An 18,299-nucleotide genomic window follows, 5' to 3' on the forward strand; every position below is an offset into this window, starting at 1 on the left:
GATACATTCTGATTTTACATTCCTGTGCTGCAAAAGAAAGACTATATTTAGAAGCAGAAAATAACCTAATCTCTAATGCTGTATGTTAGGGAAATACCCATCTGAAATGTGATGTAATTACTAAAAAAAAAAATAAAAAATTAATGAGTCTAGCAAAAAATGCATATCTGTCTGTAGTCCATATTCCAAATGTTGCCTCTTCCTCCTACCCCAATACAGTAAAACACTTTGGAAGTGTGCTTAAGAGAGCACGTATATGATGAGTTTAGGGTAGTAGGTTTCAGTGCCCTTGCAAATCAATTCATACTTTGAGATATCTGGAGCTACCATTCATGTTTATTTCTGAAACATATTAGTTGCACGAATTAATCTTCAGTAATTAAAAGCTGTTGTTTTGGTTGAAATCTTTGATATGTATTAACATAAACATTGCAAAATTAATGGCTCCTTGCAGCACAAAATACAGATGTTGGTTCAGTTGTCATATGCTTTTTTTTTTTCGTTCGAGATGAGATGGGTGACAGAAAGTAGAGGAAACAATCACAGATGAGAATGTTCAGTGGAAAGCAAAGGATAGATATGCAGAGAGATGCTCATGCCCTGTTCTGAAATTCGTGGGAGGGCTGAGGCAAAGATACCAGAGGTTGAGAAAGTGGAATTTGGAGAGAGAATAATAAATAAATAGAAATAGTTGTTGGATTTGTCTTAATGAGGCAACTTCTGATGATTGAACTGTCAAATGATAGATGTGTGTGATACAGAGCTTCTTTCTGTACTTGAAGTAGGCAGTGGGATTTTACTCAGGCATGGTGCTGGGTTTGCAGCGGGTCATTTAGAAATCAGTTATGTGTCAGCACTGGATAAACACGTAGGAAGGCTGTTTTAATGATACATTTTCAGTTGTTGCTGTAGGGCCATAGAAAATTGCTTTTTTCATTCTGTCTGAATGTTACACAAATTGAAAATGCTTCACATTGTTGCAAACAATTTGTGGACTTCAGTGCAAAGTTGCTGCCTTCTATTGTCCCTCAAACACTTGCTGATTCTAAAAGCTTCTGCTAGGTTACTGCAAACTTGAGAAAATGAACTGGGGCCGTATTTTACTATGTGTTCTTCAGGACAAAATACTGCAAGCTGGTTAGTTCTTTGCTGAGAGCATTTGGCACTTCTACAGCTGTGCATTGGGTTACCAGTACACAAACGCTGTGTTTATACAGGACAGCAAGCATTTCACTTAAATTATTTGAGACAGCAGCTGCATGGTAATTCAGAGATTTCCTTTGGTGCTTTTTCCAGTACTTAAAAATTTTACATCTCCGAAGTACTTCTCAGCCTGTTTTTCCATTACAATCCCTTCACAGAATTACCAGCCGTTTTTCTTGAGCAGGCTGCTTGGAACCTCGGGAACCACTGAGCAAGGTTGGAATACTGCAAAGTCATACTGCCTTTACCCACTCTGCGGATGCAGCTTGGCTTGTAGTTGCTCACTGGTCCTGAGGCAGAGATCTAATTTACAGTTATTTGCTACTTGCGAAATTTAGGTTGGACTGCTTTTCTTGCCCCCTTTTTTTTTTCTTTTGTTTGACACAAAGTTGAGGTATTTTAGAGTTTGTTTTGTAACTTTTTTTTCTAAATTGCTCAGTTAAAAACAGGATTGTCTGAATTACATTTTGGAAATTAGCATTGTTTTTTTCTCATGTTGTTTATAGGTCCACAAGATAATCACACAAGATAATTCCCAGTATTAAAAGATGCTTTTCTAGTTGGAATCCTTAGTGTTGACTTAATGTATCCAATGAGAGTGAAAATCTCTTAGTGCCCCTTAGCTCTATTGGGCAGCTGTGTAAGTGCTTTACATGAGCCTCTACTGCCAGCACTTCTGATACAGAGCAGAAAACACGTGTGCAGCATTGACACCAGAAGCTGGGATAACCTAATGACCATCGTTGTAAACATCTACACTGCTGGATAACCCTGCAGTCCCTCTGGGGTGTTTGGAAAGACCTGCAGCAGCTCCCTTCTTGGTTGTTTGTCCTAGGTGGTTAATAATTTTGCCTAGTTACACGTATGTAAGAGTTTTATTGCTATTCTTTTTTTCTATTTAAAGTATGACTAAATGAGTTGGTAACAGAAAGATTGGTAGATAATGGTTTTATGAGCCATATATAGCCAAAGCACATACAGCAATTCATGATACGGTGTGAGCCAGGATGTGTGGGTGGAAGTGTCCCCCTAATCCTGTTCAGGATGTCGTGCCCATTCAGGGTAAGTGCTTTTACTGAAATGTTCCTTTTCTTGGGGACATCTTCTTAACTTGCAAATGAGGGGACATCAAGTTAACCTTTAATCATTCAAACAACATAAGAGTAGCAAACAAATATTTCAACTGCAGTGAACCATTCTAAGGTTGTTTTTTTTTTTTTTTTTTGTGTTTTAATACTTTTTTGGTGCAGTAAGTATATGTGTAAAAAAAAAAAAAAAAAAAAAAAAAAATTAGCTATAATTCTACTACTGCTGCTGACTTTGATAAGTTCAGTGTCCCCTACCTTCCAATTCTATTTGCAGTTTTTTGATAAAGAGATAATAGTACTTACATCTCAACAGTAAATAAATAAAATCAGCTTTGCAGTAGCAAAAGGCAGGAAGAACTGCTTGATCCTGCCATGCTGATCTTTCCATGGGTCAAAAATGGCAACAGGTTGAGTCTCCCACTGTAGGCCAGCAGTACTTGGTTAATCCTGTGCTATGTTAGGTGCAGGAAATACTGAATTTTTTGATTTAGGAGAAAACTATGTAATTCATTGCTATATTACATAGCTTTTTATACATTTCCATGCATGTAATGTAACAGTAACTGTATTATAAAGCAGGAAACGGAAGAGACTGAACAGTCAAGTCATTCCATTACTTTGCTGATGTTCACGAGCATTGGAGAGCATGGTGTTATTGTGTAAGACACGAAGTTTTCAGTTATTTGAGTTGAAACGGAAGATTTCTTCTAAGTTCTTGATGCTACTTGCATCTTGCATTTCCTTTGTGGATCAGGTGGTGGTTGATGAGAAGCTGTTGCATGGCTTATGGTTCATCTTAGCTAGCTCCTCCATTGGAGGGAGGTAGTCAGGACTGCCCGAGAGCCCTCTTCCAGTGCTGTACATAAATTTCATAAGTTTCTGCAAGACCTTCTTATTTGCTGGGAAGGATGTTAAGACCTGTCGGAAGGCAGAATGCTGAAGTGTGGTCTGGACAACTGAACCTGATGTTTGACTGTTTAGGTTTGGTTAGCAGCTGACCAACTTGAGGTACTTTTGTGAGCTCAGGGAAAAACGGAACTAATTTTTTTCCTACAATAATTCATTCACCTTCTCTCATCTGGAGAAACAAATTTTCCCAGTTTTTTTTCTTCCAACTTCTGTGATGTATGCCTAACCTTGCTGTGGGTTTCATGGTTGGTCTGCCTCACTGCTACTCTGAGTAGCTCTCCAAAATGTCCCTAGTGACATCTATTTCTATAAACCTGAAGTATGAAGCTTGGCATTTATAGATGGAGGAGCAATATGTCATTTTATGTGGGACCTATTTTTAAAAAGCTTAAATTCACCTTATATAGTCAGGGTGGTTTATAAAATTCACAGAATCACAGAACTGTGGGGGTTGGAAGGGACCTCCAGAGATCATTGAGTCCAACCCCCCTGCCAAAGCACGTTCCCTACACCAGGGATGGTCAAAATTGTTTATCAAGTGTCCTTGTCAATGTACCTAAATGTACTTTTGACATTACAATGATTCCTTTAAAAGAAAAAAAAATTGTTCAGCTAATAGACAGTTACATCAAGCTTAAACTAGTAACTGAATATGGAACACTGTATTATTGTGGTATTTCTAGTTAAGAATGTTTTTTAAATTTTAACAAATATACCAATTTCCTTGTATTTGTTGATAGCATTGGATAACAGTTATTTGCTGATACCATTAGCAAATTGATGCAACTCTGAAAAATGATTTTACTTTTTTTTTCCAAAAGAAAGAAACTTGTTTCTTACTGGTGAAACAGAATGATTATTCTGGACCTCTTTAAAATGGTATTGAAATTAGGCACTTTGGATTTTTCTTCTGAGATCAGTTTGGGAGTCTTGTGTTTGGACACAAAAGAAAATGTGTCATGTCTCAGTAAATATTCATCTAGGGCACAATGACAAACAGTGTTGTGCATAATTGGCAGCCACTTTCCATTTAGAGCTTGAATGGAACTGTTATTTCAGATCATTAATGTGGACATTGTGAGAATTAATGGCAAGATACAAGCTCTGCATCTGCTATGGCTGACTTGACTCTGTGCTAAAATTAAGCACCTTAAATGCTTTTGAGAGCTACAGATGAAAAGCATTGGTGTAGGTGCTGATACTGTTACTGTTGTAACTTGAAGCCCTTCATTACAAACCTTTTGCAAAGAAAATTACGAATTACACATGTTCATACAGAGGTGAGGAGCACTGCCCATGAAAGCTGTTTGTTCGCGGCATTTATAGCTGATGAAGGGGAATTACTTGAATGTAAGCTGCATCTGCCATGTGGTTGAACAAGATGCTGAAGACCCAAAATGCAGAAGTGCACTTAGTGCTGTGAGATCCATGGGAATTACCTTACTCCTGCACCAAAGTGACCTTTTAACATTTCTGTCTATAAAGTTTGTCAGTTCTTTAATTGAAGTGATACTTGTCTAAAACTTCTCAGCCTCAGGCTATGTTAAAAATCTTAATAGTTGTGAGAAATCATATTAGATGCTTGTATTCTTTTATCAATACTAAATAGGGTGCATTTGTTTACAAGCACATCTTGCATTTGAGGAGACCTCCTCTGTGTAAGGAAGCAGCTCTTCCTTGTAAAGGCAGTTTTATTAAAGTCCCTTGGCCACGGTTTGAAGTTTGGCATGTTTAAAGGAGAAATTGTGTGATATACTTAATAATGCAGGGAGATTATTTGTGGTTTCTGCCTGCTATTGAATGCTGTTATAGAGTATATTTCTAAGATGAACTAATTTGCAGAATTTTCTTGACTCTGTTTATGTTAGATGGCCACAGCGTTTTTTCTAGTTTTATAACCTGTCTGTGTATAATAATTTATACTTTTTTGAAGTAGTTTTCTATTTGTAATACTTTTTGGTAATCAGTGACTACTGGACAGCATACAGCCTTTCTGTGATGAAAATGTTCTAGGACTGTAGAGGTATTTTTTTTATGTGAAATGTGCCTGAGGGCATTTCTACTCTCAGATCCACCTTTGTACGCAGGTGGAAGCAATTTAGTGTAGTGTAATTTCAACTGAAATTGCTAATAATGTTGGAGGTAGAGTTCCTGTTATAGCAGATGTTACTTTTGTGTGTTTTTACACTGTTTTCTGTCAGTGCAGTTGAGTGTTCATTTATTAGTATTTCAAAAGCAGGAAGAACTACGCATGTTTAACTATTGATGTGTGCTGGGCTTTACAACAGTGTGATGATAGGGAATATTCTGCTTTCCTTTATGGAAGAGTCAAGAGATAACTGTATTAAAAGGAAAGGTTCTTTTTGTTTGCTTTGCCACTGACTGCTTCTGTCAGGAAACTACTTTTGGAGCAACTCGCTTGTTCCTGAGTTCATTTGAATTCCAGTCAATGTATTGCAGAGTATGCAGAAGCTTCAAAAGCAGCTATTCCATTTCATTGTGTTTTCAGCCTCAACTGAGAGTCCTAATGGTTTTGTGAAGTGCTCAAGATGTTTTTTGTACTGCACTGGCATAACCTGTAACAGTTTATTTTTCTTTTCTGTCTTTCTAATGAAACTGTCACTGAATGAGCCATAAAGAAATTCAGGTAGTAATGAGATAAACAGCCTCCCTGTTCCTTCTTGATGTTTGATGTCTTGATGTTTTCCCAGTTTAGACATAAGCTATTAACTGTATTATCCTGTGTAGCTCTGATCGGCTGTGATACTTAATGTTTGTCCAGCTAATTGCTTCCAAGAATGAAATTCCCATAGTGTAACTATACTTCAGTTTTTGTTCTTGGATGTGACCTTCAATTTGGCAACCCAGAAACTACATAGCATGGAAACTCTGATTAACCCTCCAATTTTGTGCATCAATTTTCTGTGACCTGAACAAACTCCAGCAACCTTGTACTCCCATAAATACGTTGTGCTTCAAGACAGCAGCAATTTCTGTGGCATCCTTCTTACAGTCATTTCATGATGCACTGTTCAAAATTCAATAAAATAGGCATTTCTTACCTTGTTCTGAGACACAGAAATCAACATTTTGTGCTAGATTTGAAACATGCAGCAAAAATGTAAAAGTGATGAGGTAGTGGAAATAGAACATGCAGAGAAATGAGAGATAGGTTTATAAAACATGGGTGATAAAGTGCATCCAGACACGAATTTCAAGCACCACAAGCATGTATCATGCTCCTACACTCAAGAGGCTCGGAAGCATTTTGTAGGTCTACATGTGTAACCTTTCATAAAGGAAATCAAGCTCTGTGCTTTAGATCACTGCCCAATTGAAACTTGTATATAAAAGCAAACGGAGTCTTTCGCCTTCTGAAGTGCTGTTGCTTTGTATAGGTTGCTCAGAACTAAAAATAAAATAAAATAAAATCAATATCAAAATAAAAAGAAGGGACTGCTTGCTATTTATTCTTGTCCATTTATTTATTCAAGAGGTTTTTTTAGAGAAAGAATTCACTGAAAATTGTGGTGTTTTATCCATAAAAAGCACAGTACGTGAAAGCATTTTCTGGGTTTTGATTACAGTTTTCAGTCTTTTTCTGTCTTGTATTAAAAGCTTGGAAAAAAAAAAAATCATGCCTTGAAATTTTTTCATAGTAACAGATCTTTCAGTATGTGATATAAAAACGAGATGGGAGGATGGAATAGTATGTGGTGTTTTGTTTTTTTTTTTTTTCTCCTGTTGTTTTTAAGCATGTTTGAATCATACATCATCTCGGAAAGGATGATAATATATAGCATTTAATTTTTCTTGTTTTTTATCTAACTGGGATATAGTGCATTGTGTTTCTGTGTGTGTTCACATATATATACATACATGCTTAAAACTCTGCTCACAGCAGTCTGTTACAAACACATGAAACACAGGTCAATGTACTACCTCTGTATTATGCTAAAAATTTCAATGCCATGCAAATCAATATTCTATTGTAGTGGCAGCCTGAGAAATAGGAAACAACAAAAAATCCTGATGAAAATCTTAGAGTCATTTCAGCTATTGAAACAATCCTCAGAGACTGGGTATGAGGTGAACGCGTATTTTGAAATTATCTTTGAAGTTGGAGGTTTGGAATGCTGAAATGCCACTAATTGCCATGTGTGCTTCAGGGATCTGACGAGGGTGGAAAACTGCTTAATTGTGTAGGCAAGCAGAAGATAGGAAAGGCAGATTCCATACTGACCTCTTCTTGCCTGAATCTGATTATCAGTTCATCCATCATCCATCTATTTGATGAAGTCTGTCAAAATGGTGCGTTTTACTGACATATATGCATGCAGGTACCACTCTGGAAAAAAAATATACATTTTTATGTGTTAAGTCGTACCAGTTGTGAAGTGCTGGGAGAGCACCGTGTCATTAGAGAATGGCATTGAAGTAAGAGCATCTCAGAGGGTGGTTGCTGGTGCAGCTGTGTGGCATAAATGTTTTAAGTGTAATGACGATGAAACCAAACAGAACTCCATAAAAAAATAAAAACAGAAACTCCAGGGATCCTTCCCAATAGGACATTCCCAAGATGAAACCTAAGGATGTTTAATAGGAACAGTCACCAGTTTGGGAAATGCTATCTTAATTCATTTTAATTTCTTTAATAATTCTTTCAAGTGTGTGCTTTTGTGGAGGTTGACAAATGTAGAGCTGTAAAACATAGCTGCAATGGAAGTTCTGTCTTTTTTTTTGTTACTTTGGCTGCATTCTTACCAGTCAAGAAGATGCAGTAGTGTAATTAAGAGCAGTGGTGCAGGTTTAGGCTTTACTCTTAAATGTTGTGTCTTGGCCAGTTAATAATGTGATCTAGAAAATTGCATGTGGAAATAGGTAATAACTGCTTTTGTCTGGTATCGTAAAACAAGATGTGCATTTGTTATTCAAACCTCAAATTGACAACTTCTAAAATACTTCTAAAATACTAAAAAACAAGCCAATGGAAATGAATTCTAATAAATTCTATCTTAAAAAGCATATAGTGCAAAGAGACTTCTAACTTCTCTTGTAGCACTTCATTTGTGCCTATTCACAAATACTGGACCTAAAGTGTTCCCTTAGGTCAGCAGTATTGTGTTGGTAACTATCTGGTGTTTAAAATTCACTAGTCAGAAAGTCAGGGCGCACCTTTTGATAATTAAGCTGAATATTAGCCTTGAAAGTTATTACTGGAGAAATCCTGCTATTGAAACTGTACAAAAAAAAGGGTGTGGGAAAGTGATTTAAATGATAGGAATTAGTGAATTTCTGGATTAAAAAAGAGAAGGTTGTGTTCTTTGCTTTTTTCCTTTTTTTTCCCCATTCTGTAAACATGCAAAATTCTGTCGATAATTCTTCTGAATCCAGAATTGAATCCTTATGACTTCTGACAGAACCTGTAAATAAAACTTATCTAAAAACTAATTGGGTACACTATCAATTTTTAGGAGAAGGTTTTAAAGTGATAAATCTGTTAGGAAAGTAGTGGTTTTGTTTTGTTTTCTTTGCTTTTTACGGTATTTTCTTTTTAATGAATCATTTTTAACAGGACATAGAAATGCAGCAAACCTTGAATCCAGAGCAGCTATTTCTGATGTTTCCAGAAGCAGCAATGTTTCGGCAGTGGTGGCAGTCTGGTGACAATACTTTCTCAGATGGGTGGATGGGAGCTGCAGGATCTGACAGTAATGTTTGCTTGTTTGGCTAAGGATCAATAGAGAGTATAACTAAGGAGCAGCACAGCTGCTATCCTCAGGTTAGCAAATGAGGCTGTTTCTTGAAGCCAGCTGTTAAACTATTGTCTGCAGAGTGGTTTGCTAGATTACTTATGTGGTCTCTGCTCATCTTTCAGCTTCTTTGGATTTGGTTATTGATCAGATTGCATGCTGTATTTTCACTCTGTCATTGTACACATAGAGCATGCTACAGAGTTCGTCTCACCCCGCTGAATCATAAATGTTCATGTGGCTGACTCACATATAGGGATTGTAAAGTGATTGATTTGCAATTTTATAGAGAGGGGGAAGAAAGAAAAATTGCTTATTTCCCATTAATGGTCTATGAAATTGCCACAGCATTGAGATATATTATTTCTATTACATTCTTGTGTTTGCAGCATTTATGTGCTGCAGCAGGGGAGCATGGTTAGGATTTTCCCGCATGGAAATCAGTGGCTGGGGGGGACAGGTGGTTGTGTATCCCACATAACATGGCAACAGGGGTTGTTCTCTGTTGGATGTTGCAGAACAGAATGAGCGTGCTGTACAGATGCACGCTTCACGCAACCTTCTCTTTCCTGATGAATAACACAGCCTGTGTTGATGCATCAGTGTGAAGATGGCTTTGGTTGGAGGAATGCCAGCGATATTTGTGTATTTTTAGTTAAGCTCAGAGGCAGCATTCTGCACCCTAAATTGTCTTCTCAAATTATGCCAATAGTGCATAGGTTATTAAACAGACTATAAAGCATTCTGGGCATTCTTGTAGAAAAGAAATCAATCAGAGGATGCAAAGAGCCAGTGAGAAATAACTCCGCATTTGTCACTGAAGTCTGTTTTTTTTTTAAATTAAGATTTCATTTGATGTTACCCATTGAAAACTTCTATTAATGTGAGATGCAGGTTTATTTATAGTTCTGTATTTCTGCAAGTCATCTGTTTGTACACTTCGTCCATCAACATCCATATCTAATACTAGACCAGGCTGCCCAGGGCCCCATCCAACCTGGCCTTGAGCTCCAGGCATGGGGCATCCACAGTGTCTTTGAGCAAGATCGTAACAACATTGTTTTTTAATGTTGTTCTTTTAGGTTTCTTTATTTTCTAGAAATATTCTACCACAGTATGCAGCTTGTTTGTGTTTCCAGTGAAGCTAACAGCAAAATTGCCAGTGATGGATAAAAAAAAAAAAAAGTGAAAAATGCTTCAAAAGCATTGGTTTCGTTTAGGTAAATTGAATTGGTTCACCAAAAAATGAGATATATAATTGTTTGCTTCAATCTTAGTTACAGAGAGACAAGCATCTCTTTAAATCAGTTTCACAAATTTATTTCTACCATGCTCTGAAAAAGATGTGCTACCTAAATTTTAAGCCAAAATTGGAAGATAAGCTCTAGCAATGGAGAGAAACAGAATCTACATTTAGTGTTCAAGAACAATAGCAAAAACCTCAGTTCTAGCTCTTGCTAATTCACATTAATATCTTTGTTGTACTTATAGTGCTCATTTTTTCAAATATCCTACTCCTGGTTTTTAACTTTTGACCCTGAACTGCTCCTCCATCAGAAATTTCCATGTATAACTAATAGCAGGTTGTTTTTTTTTTTTTGCTTCCTGCCCTATTTAACAGGGGCAGTAACTTCCAATGTTTGCTTCTTCAAGTGTGACGGGGATATTTTAGTATTACGCTTCTTTGTGAGGGACAGCAATTGATAAATAAAGTGTGGTCTGAGAGAGCTGCTGGTTAGCTTTAGGCTCCAAGTGCTTAGGGAGCACCACAGAATCAGAGGAGTTTGGCTCAGGTGTACACTGCTATTTTATTTGGCTTCAATAAAATGTTCAATTCAATGTTCAAATTCAATAAAAAATTTCAATATTTTTTTTTAAAAAGAATTTTAAAGCATTTCAAACCTAATGAGTACAGAACTGTTTCTGCTGAGTACCACTTGCTAGCTTTGCATTTGCTTTTACAACAGCACCTACGCTTCCCGAAAGCCTTAAAAACACATTTAAAGCGCCAGATCGCCGTCATCCTGTGCCAAAGCTAAATATAAATGTTTCCACACTTCAACTGAGTGAAGATCAGATGTTTTAAAAAGCATTTGATTTTCATTTGCCCAAAGGCTGCTCTGCTAAAAATTTTTTCAGCGACCTCATGGCTGAAAGTGAATGAAAATTTGTCCTTTTAGCTGTTTCATAACTTGACTGTTCTGCACAGCTTTGTGACCTGGGATGATTATTTCTTTGTTCTGCTATTTCTAACTTTCATCATTTGAGTTTTGATTTGTAGGAAAATTGCATAGGTCTTGAGGTATCATTGTCAGTGCACATCTTTGACTGAAATTTGCCTGATATGTTTGTAGGATATGAAAATGCTGTTCAGCTGGATCAGCAGTTCCTAGCATGCTAGGCTGAAAGGAAAGGCCTCTCTGAGAGCAGCTTCATTAAGCTTTCACTTTGAAGTCCTGAAACAAATGTGTTGTGCAGCCTTCTTTTTCAAAAACTGTACTGCTGGTTAATGCCCTCCCAAGTGCTGTTCGTTTATTCCTTAGAGCCGAATATTGGCTTTCCCTCCTTGCTTTTGTGCATCTTTCATCTATGGAAGATAAAGTTCAGTGCTTTTTAGTGAGTTATATTTTCTCAAAAAAAGACAATTTGACCTGATAACAAATGTTTAAAAATGTTTAGTATTTGTCTTGCTGCATACAAATAATACAAATACTATTCACAGTAGTACCGTTGTATGCGAACCTTAATTTTAATCAAATGCAAATGGAAGCCTACAAACAGAAGTGGCAAAATGTGAAGAACTAGAGCAGCTCTGGAAGATGGATTTTTTTTATTTTTGTATTTTTTTTTTTTGCATTTGAGGCTCACCGTAGCTGAACAGGGTGCAGAAGAGGACTCAGAGTGGGAGCAGAGCAGAGGGGAGCTCAGTTCTGCTGTGCCTGGGGACTTGGCTACAGTCAGCCAACTTCAGTGAAACAACTGGCGGCTGGCTCTGTGCCTGCAGCCCCAGGTGGAGTTCTGCTGCCTGATTAACCAGCAAGCCTTGGCTGGACTGGGGGAAGCTTGCTGGACAGTAGGGAGATCCTGGGGTCAGCTACACAAGCTTTTCTCCTGGAGCTCTTTTGTCTATCCTGGTTGACTCCGTTGCTGGGCCTGCTACAAGGGACTTCTAGGTCATTTTGCTTAGAGTGGCAAAACTAAGTAAGAACTGGAAATAGCTTCTGTTACTAGTAATAACATTTTGCATCTAATAAGTCAAATTGTTAGTGAGCCCTAGTGACTTCCTGCAACCACTGTCTTGTAGCTGGCTGGAGCAGATCCAGCTTATCTTTTTAGACCACTTCTTCTAGCAGGAGTGTTTCAATCAGAGAGGAACAGAAAAATTGTCAAGATATTCAGGTTGTATGGGCTGGTGAAACAGCTGTGCCCTCCCAGCCATGCCATCAGCATTCTGTGTGAGCTCTACAGATGTTACACAGGGTCTGTAATGCTGCAGGAGGCTCCTTAACGGAGATGAAAATTCATCCACAGGATGAGGATGAGTTTCACATTTGCGAAAGTACTGACAAAATAATAAATTGAGATTATTTAACTTTCCACAGTACAGTAAGCAGGGAAGGTGTTATATATTTTTCATTTTAAAATGACTTGCTCATTAGACACAATTCCTGCAAAAGACGTACAGAAGACCTGTGATACTGCTCAGATTCTGCTCTTGAACAATGTGAATTTTCAAGTGTTGCCAGAATAACAGATGACAGCATGAAGTCTGTCACTTACAAGCCGTCACAGAACTTGACTCCAGTAAAAGAGTGATTGGTAGGGTGTAATATTCTGAAACTGCTGGCTGCAAGATGAAATGTAATTATTTAGCTGCCTCATCTGGGTTTAGGAAGATAGTCTTGCATGGCCATTTGTTGTGACTGGAGTAGCTAAAGCTGTGTCTTCATCATGTCATAATTTCTTGAGCCCACAATCATTTCTGAGTGTTGGTTAATGTATTTTGTCCTGATCTCATTAAGTACGGTGCATGACAGTACCTTTCTCCATACCCATCTAAAGCCAGCTGTACTGGGCAGACTCTTGATGTACTGTCACAACAGCATTTTTGGAAGGACATCGTGTTTCTTAATTAGGGAAAGAGCAATGGGGAAGACGGGTGATAGTCTCAAGCAGAGGCATCATTCCAGGAAATGGTTTTATCTGAGGCTGGTTAGCTGCTCAGTGGGATGGGAGGAGGAACTAGGATGCAGAAGCGTATGGAGTGAAATGAAGGCGAAGAGATTGCTATTGTGGGCAAAGCAGACTCAGTCTGGGGAAAATTAGGTGGACTTATTGCTAAATAAAATAGATTTGGATAGAAAGAAATCTAAGACATTAAACCTGTACCTTGCCAGGGCATGGATGATGGGCAATGGTCAGTACAGAAGTTTTCCCTTCCACTCTTTCCTCCTCACACTTTTCTCAGGTTGAAGTGGGTTCCCTGTGGGCTGCACTTACGTCAGGAATATCCGTTTTTGGTGTGGCTACTGAGGAGTTACTTGATAGTGTTGAGATATCATGTAATATGAGATATTGACCGCTTGAAATAGATTGTAAACTTTGTGTGGGAATTGCTGGGAATTGCCTAGGCCTTTCCATTGAGGCTTTTGGAGATATCTTATGTGAGAATGTGTTTGTGTTGGTCAGAACAAGGAAAGGAAGTAAAAATTCGGGAGGTCAGTTGAATTAAATAGTGACTGTCAACAGATGTCTGTGCTGCAGAGCTGTTTTAAAGTGAAAATGTATTCATTCTCCTTCTCTCACATTTTTCATTGTTAAGGTGAAGTTCAGCTGAGTTTAAACTCTTTTGGCGCTCCGTAAGCTGTGAAACAGAAGAATGCAGAAGAGTATCCCTTGCCTTTTAGTACATGAATGATAAGAGCACAAGATCATTACTGCAAGTTTTCTGCGAAGATGAGTTCGGAGGAGAAGAGTATATCTCCTGCTCACAAAACATCCACTCCATCACATAGAAGTGCCTCCTGTTCATCATCATCTCAGAGGGATAGGAGACAGGTAAGGAGAAAATTCTGACCTGTGAGACGTCTAGTGAAATTATTTATTCCTGTAGAGTTCTTTGCAGTATGAGCCTACAGTTGCTCTGTTTTTCTTTATATATAAAAATCTCTTTGTTAACTAAACTACAGAGATGTGTCACCTTTCCTCAAGATTATATTTCAATTCTATTTAAATGTTATATTGTTAGTCCTCTATGAAAGCACTTAAGATTTTAAATATAATTTGGTTTACTACAAATTTACCCTGATTGCTTGAAGTCATGTAGTAGCAGTCCAGTTATGTTAGACTTCTGTCTATGTGAATGAATCACATTATTTCTCTAGGATCCTTTTCAGAAAGGGGTGTATTATTTCCACTCAAAGCAACCTGAGCCAGCAGTGTGCCCTTGTGGCCAAAAAGGCCAATGGCTTACTGGGGTGCATTAAAAAGAGCGTGGCCAGCAGGTCAAAGGAGGTGATCCTCCCCCTCTACTCTGCCCTGGTAAGACCTCATCTGGAGTACTGCGTCCAGTTCTGGGCTCCCCAGTACAAAAAAGACAGGGATCTCTTGGAAAGAGTCCAGCGGAGGGCCACGAAGATGGTGAAGGGCCTGGAGCATCTCCCCTATGAGGAAAGGCTGAGTGAACTGGGTCTGTTCAGCCTTGAGAAAAGGAGACTGAGAGGGGACCTGATCCAGGTCTATAAATATCTAAGGTGTGGGGGGCAGAATGGCGAGGCCGGACTCTTTTCAGTGGTGAGTGGAGACAGGACAAGGGGAAATGGCCAGAAACTGGAGCATAGGAAGTTCCGCACAAACATGCGCAAGAACTTCTTTACAGTGAGGGTGACGGAGCACTGGAACAGGCTGCCCAGGGAGGTGGTGGAGTCTCCTTCTCTGGAGATGTTCAAGACCTGCCTGGATGCCTACCTGTGCGACCTGGTGTAGGGAACCTGCTTTGGCAGGGGGGTTGGACTCGATGATCTCTGGAGGTCCCTTCCAACCCCTACAATTCTGTGATTCTGTGATTCTGTAACCTGTGCATCCTGTGGGTTTTTTTTAGTGAGCTGGCTGTACAGTCTGGCTCCAGCATCAGGGGCCCTTTAGAAAGCGTCAAGAGCTATTATCACAGATCGTAGCTTGTAATAAATGCAATATTTGGGGCTGAAATATTTGGTTAGAATAAAAACGTACTTTGAAACTTGGACTTAATGGGAATCTTAAATACTAAATGAGATTTTAAGTTAACACCATCCTGTTTAAAAAGAACTGCGGAAATATTATCATTAATGCAATAATTTCTTCTTTTCAGCTAAACAAGAGAAAGAGGCAGGAAAAGAACTTTAGTGTTTGTGTGGTACACATTTACTTGAATGACTGTAGCTTAAGAAGGTTTTCCTAGCCACTTGAATGCCAACTGGGATGCTTTTTACTCACTGCTGCTGAAGTAGTTTTCTTTTTTCTTACCTGAATTGTAAAACTCCAAAGACAAAGTATTTTGGCAAGTGCTATAATGTTTATGGCTTTGAGTGTAAATAGTCTCACCATCAAGTATATTTTAACTGTTAAACAGTGAAAAGAATTCTGATATGTGTTTGTCAACAGGCAGAAATTGTCTGGAATTTTAAAAAATCATTTCTAATGCCTTTCAGTTCAGGCGAAAGATGGATGATAAATACTTTCCCTTCTGTGTTGTATAGAAATAGGGATAGCTGTATTTGGTTACATTCTAGTTACTGTATGGTATCCCCTTAATTTTTTTGCTAATTTCACTTGAAACTTTGATGTTCCAAACAAAAACATGTTTTATATCATTTTGCAGTTAAATCCAAAGAATGGAAGACTTGTGAGGGCTGCTTATTCTCCGAATATTGTTTGCGATTAGGTAGTTTGGTAGGATTGTGCAAGGGAGAATTAAAAAAAAAATTGCCTTTGGGAATATGTGTTACCATAAATCTAGTAGCTACCATATTTGTTACCGTAAATCTAGTAGCTACCATATTTGTTACCATGGCAACAGGGTAGTGTAAGGTATACCTGTCATTACAATAAAATGGATGCTTAACTTTAAGTCTGTATTTGGTCACTGAAATGTGAAGCATGAATTTAAAATAGCCTGAAGAGGTTGATGGTGTGATGGTGCATCCAGAGCTATCTTGGATCCAATAATGTCTGAAGGTGCTTAGCCAGTATATCTAGGAAATGTGGAATGGAAATGAAAAGAATGAAAAGCATTCCTATTGCTGTTTTTAGTGATAGAGGCAGGGAAATATTGAGGAGAATGAATGGATCAGCGATTTTCTTCTGCAGCTGGAGTGAGCAATACAGCATGAGATACAACGGTACTATACCCAAGGAAGTGAACATACCAGTGGTTCCTTTCTGCATATTTTTAGATGCAGCAAATCATGCGTATTCTTTGTACCACCAACTGTTACAACTGTATGTCTAATTTATTTCCTCACTTCTGGCATTATTTGTACACATTTTCCTTTTTGTAGGATTTCCCTAGAATGTAATCATTGTTGAGGCTGTAGAGGATTTTGGTGTTTGAAAAAGCTTGAAAGTTTTCTCTTACTGCCTCCTCAAACTCTTCATAGGAGCTGGGAAAAAAACATCCTCTCAAAAGGGGTAATCTGTATGGATGTGCAGTGTGATATGACTGGGTACAGTGTCAATGTGGCTTTCACTGTCATATGTGAGGATAACACTTGATATTTCTAGATGGTTAATGATTGAAATCTTCCCATCATATAATTCTTGTCAAAGTCACACTAGCAATTACGGAACAGTTTCCCAATAAATTATGGTGGGGGAAGTTGAATGAGTGTGAACGTGGCTATGATAAATCATCTCAGGGAGAGTGGAAAATGTCATGCTGTATATAATGCTGGCATTTTAATGTAGCTTTCTTATTTGTGCAATATACATCACCTAAGAGAATTAGCGGTCAGCAAAAGCTTTGACATTGCCAATTTGCAGTCTCCATGACTACGTAATTGATAAATGAACAGAATGTATTGAAGCCAGCAATAGCAAAAAAAAAAAAATTGGAATCAAACTTTTATTGTCACAGGAACTTGAGTGTCATTTGTTCTCAACAAAGTCTTGATTGATTTGGATGATCAGAGAGGCCCACGCCAGACCTCTGTTGTTTAACCCTTGGGCTGAGCCATGCTGAAGGGCCGTTGTGTGGTCATGATGGGAACACTGCAGAGAGGAGCAACAGAGCATATAGTCTCCGTCAATTGCAGGAAGGCTAGCACTGTTTGTAGGAAGTGCAGTTACAATTTGTAAAAGCATATGTTATGTATTCAGTCTGGTGATCGTAAAGTCTTTGTGAATGTTCTGTATTTTAATTCTTGACTAAGTACGCAAGTCATACTGCAGTTTATATTGTTAAATATTCACTGCAATGTGTAGGCAGTAATACTGTGCTGAGAAGGAAAGCATGTTGTAAGGTTAACATGGCACAGTTTAGTAAATTGGGGCCTGACCCCTGGCTATTAAACCTGTGGTCACAGAACAAAGTGTGTGTTGTAGAAGAAGATTAAAAAAATATATATAAAAAATAATAATGATAAAGTTTTGAACAAAGACGAGAATTTGACTTTTCTTACCGCTGTCTAAAGGATGGCTAATATGTGATGGAAAATGAATTTAGCAGCATCTGCTGTTTTCAATGTGGAGGCTTGTTTTCTAATGTCTCAGTTTTCTTTTTGTTCTTTTAAGAAAGAGGCACGATCAGCTGTTATCTTTCTGCTGCTTTCTGTCCCATTACTGTTTCAACAAAACCGTACAGCAAACATAAAAGAATAGCTTTTAGTTCTGCTGCATTTAGCTTTGTATGGTCATCTTTCTAATAGGAGAGCTTTCATATTTCAAACAATACTGTATTTTAGCCATATGTGTAGACTGAAAAATGGAGGCTACGAAGGAAAAAGATTTTTTTTTTTTGATTGTTTTAAAGTATTTCAGCAACTTTTGCTTGATAGTGTAGGTTGGCAGAAAGAGGCACATCACGTAATCATCGTGGTTGCTGGCAATTCAAGTCATTTGAAAAAATCTCTCTTTTCATTGCAGTATTCCATTTAGCATATTTGATGCTTTTTCTGGGACACTCAGAATAACTGGATGTGTGAGAGCTGATGAAAGGACTAGAGGAACGTTAACGCTTGCATGGTTGCTATTTTTGGTTTTATTTTTAGTAAATTGAATTTCCTCAAACTCAGCTTTCTCTTTATGAACACTTACGATCAGTGCTACAATATCAAAGACATTTTTTTGTCTGAGAGATTTCTGACTCATA

At 38.0% G+C, this 18,299-nt stretch overlaps 1 protein-coding gene across 16 annotated transcripts in view; it reads left to right on the forward strand.

Moving 5' to 3' along the window:
- The window catches only part of OSBPL6 (oxysterol binding protein like 6), a 77,380-nt gene that overhangs the window by 20,912 nt on the left and 38,169 nt on the right, over positions 1-18,299 (forward strand). For all 16 annotated transcript variants that reach the window (XM_048953120.1, XM_048953122.1, XM_048953123.1 and 13 more), the window contains one exon: positions 13,776-14,011. In XM_048953120.1, the coding sequence (XP_048809077.1) occupies positions 13,868-14,011 (144 nt within the window). In that variant the 5' untranslated portion in view covers positions 13,776-13,867. The remainder of the gene's footprint in view (positions 1-13,775; positions 14,012-18,299) is intronic.

This window comes from Lagopus muta, chromosome 8 (genome assembly GCF_023343835.1).
Source record: "Lagopus muta isolate bLagMut1 chromosome 8, bLagMut1 primary, whole genome shotgun sequence".
NCBI classification, from domain to species: domain Eukaryota; kingdom Metazoa; phylum Chordata; class Aves; order Galliformes; family Phasianidae; genus Lagopus; species Lagopus muta.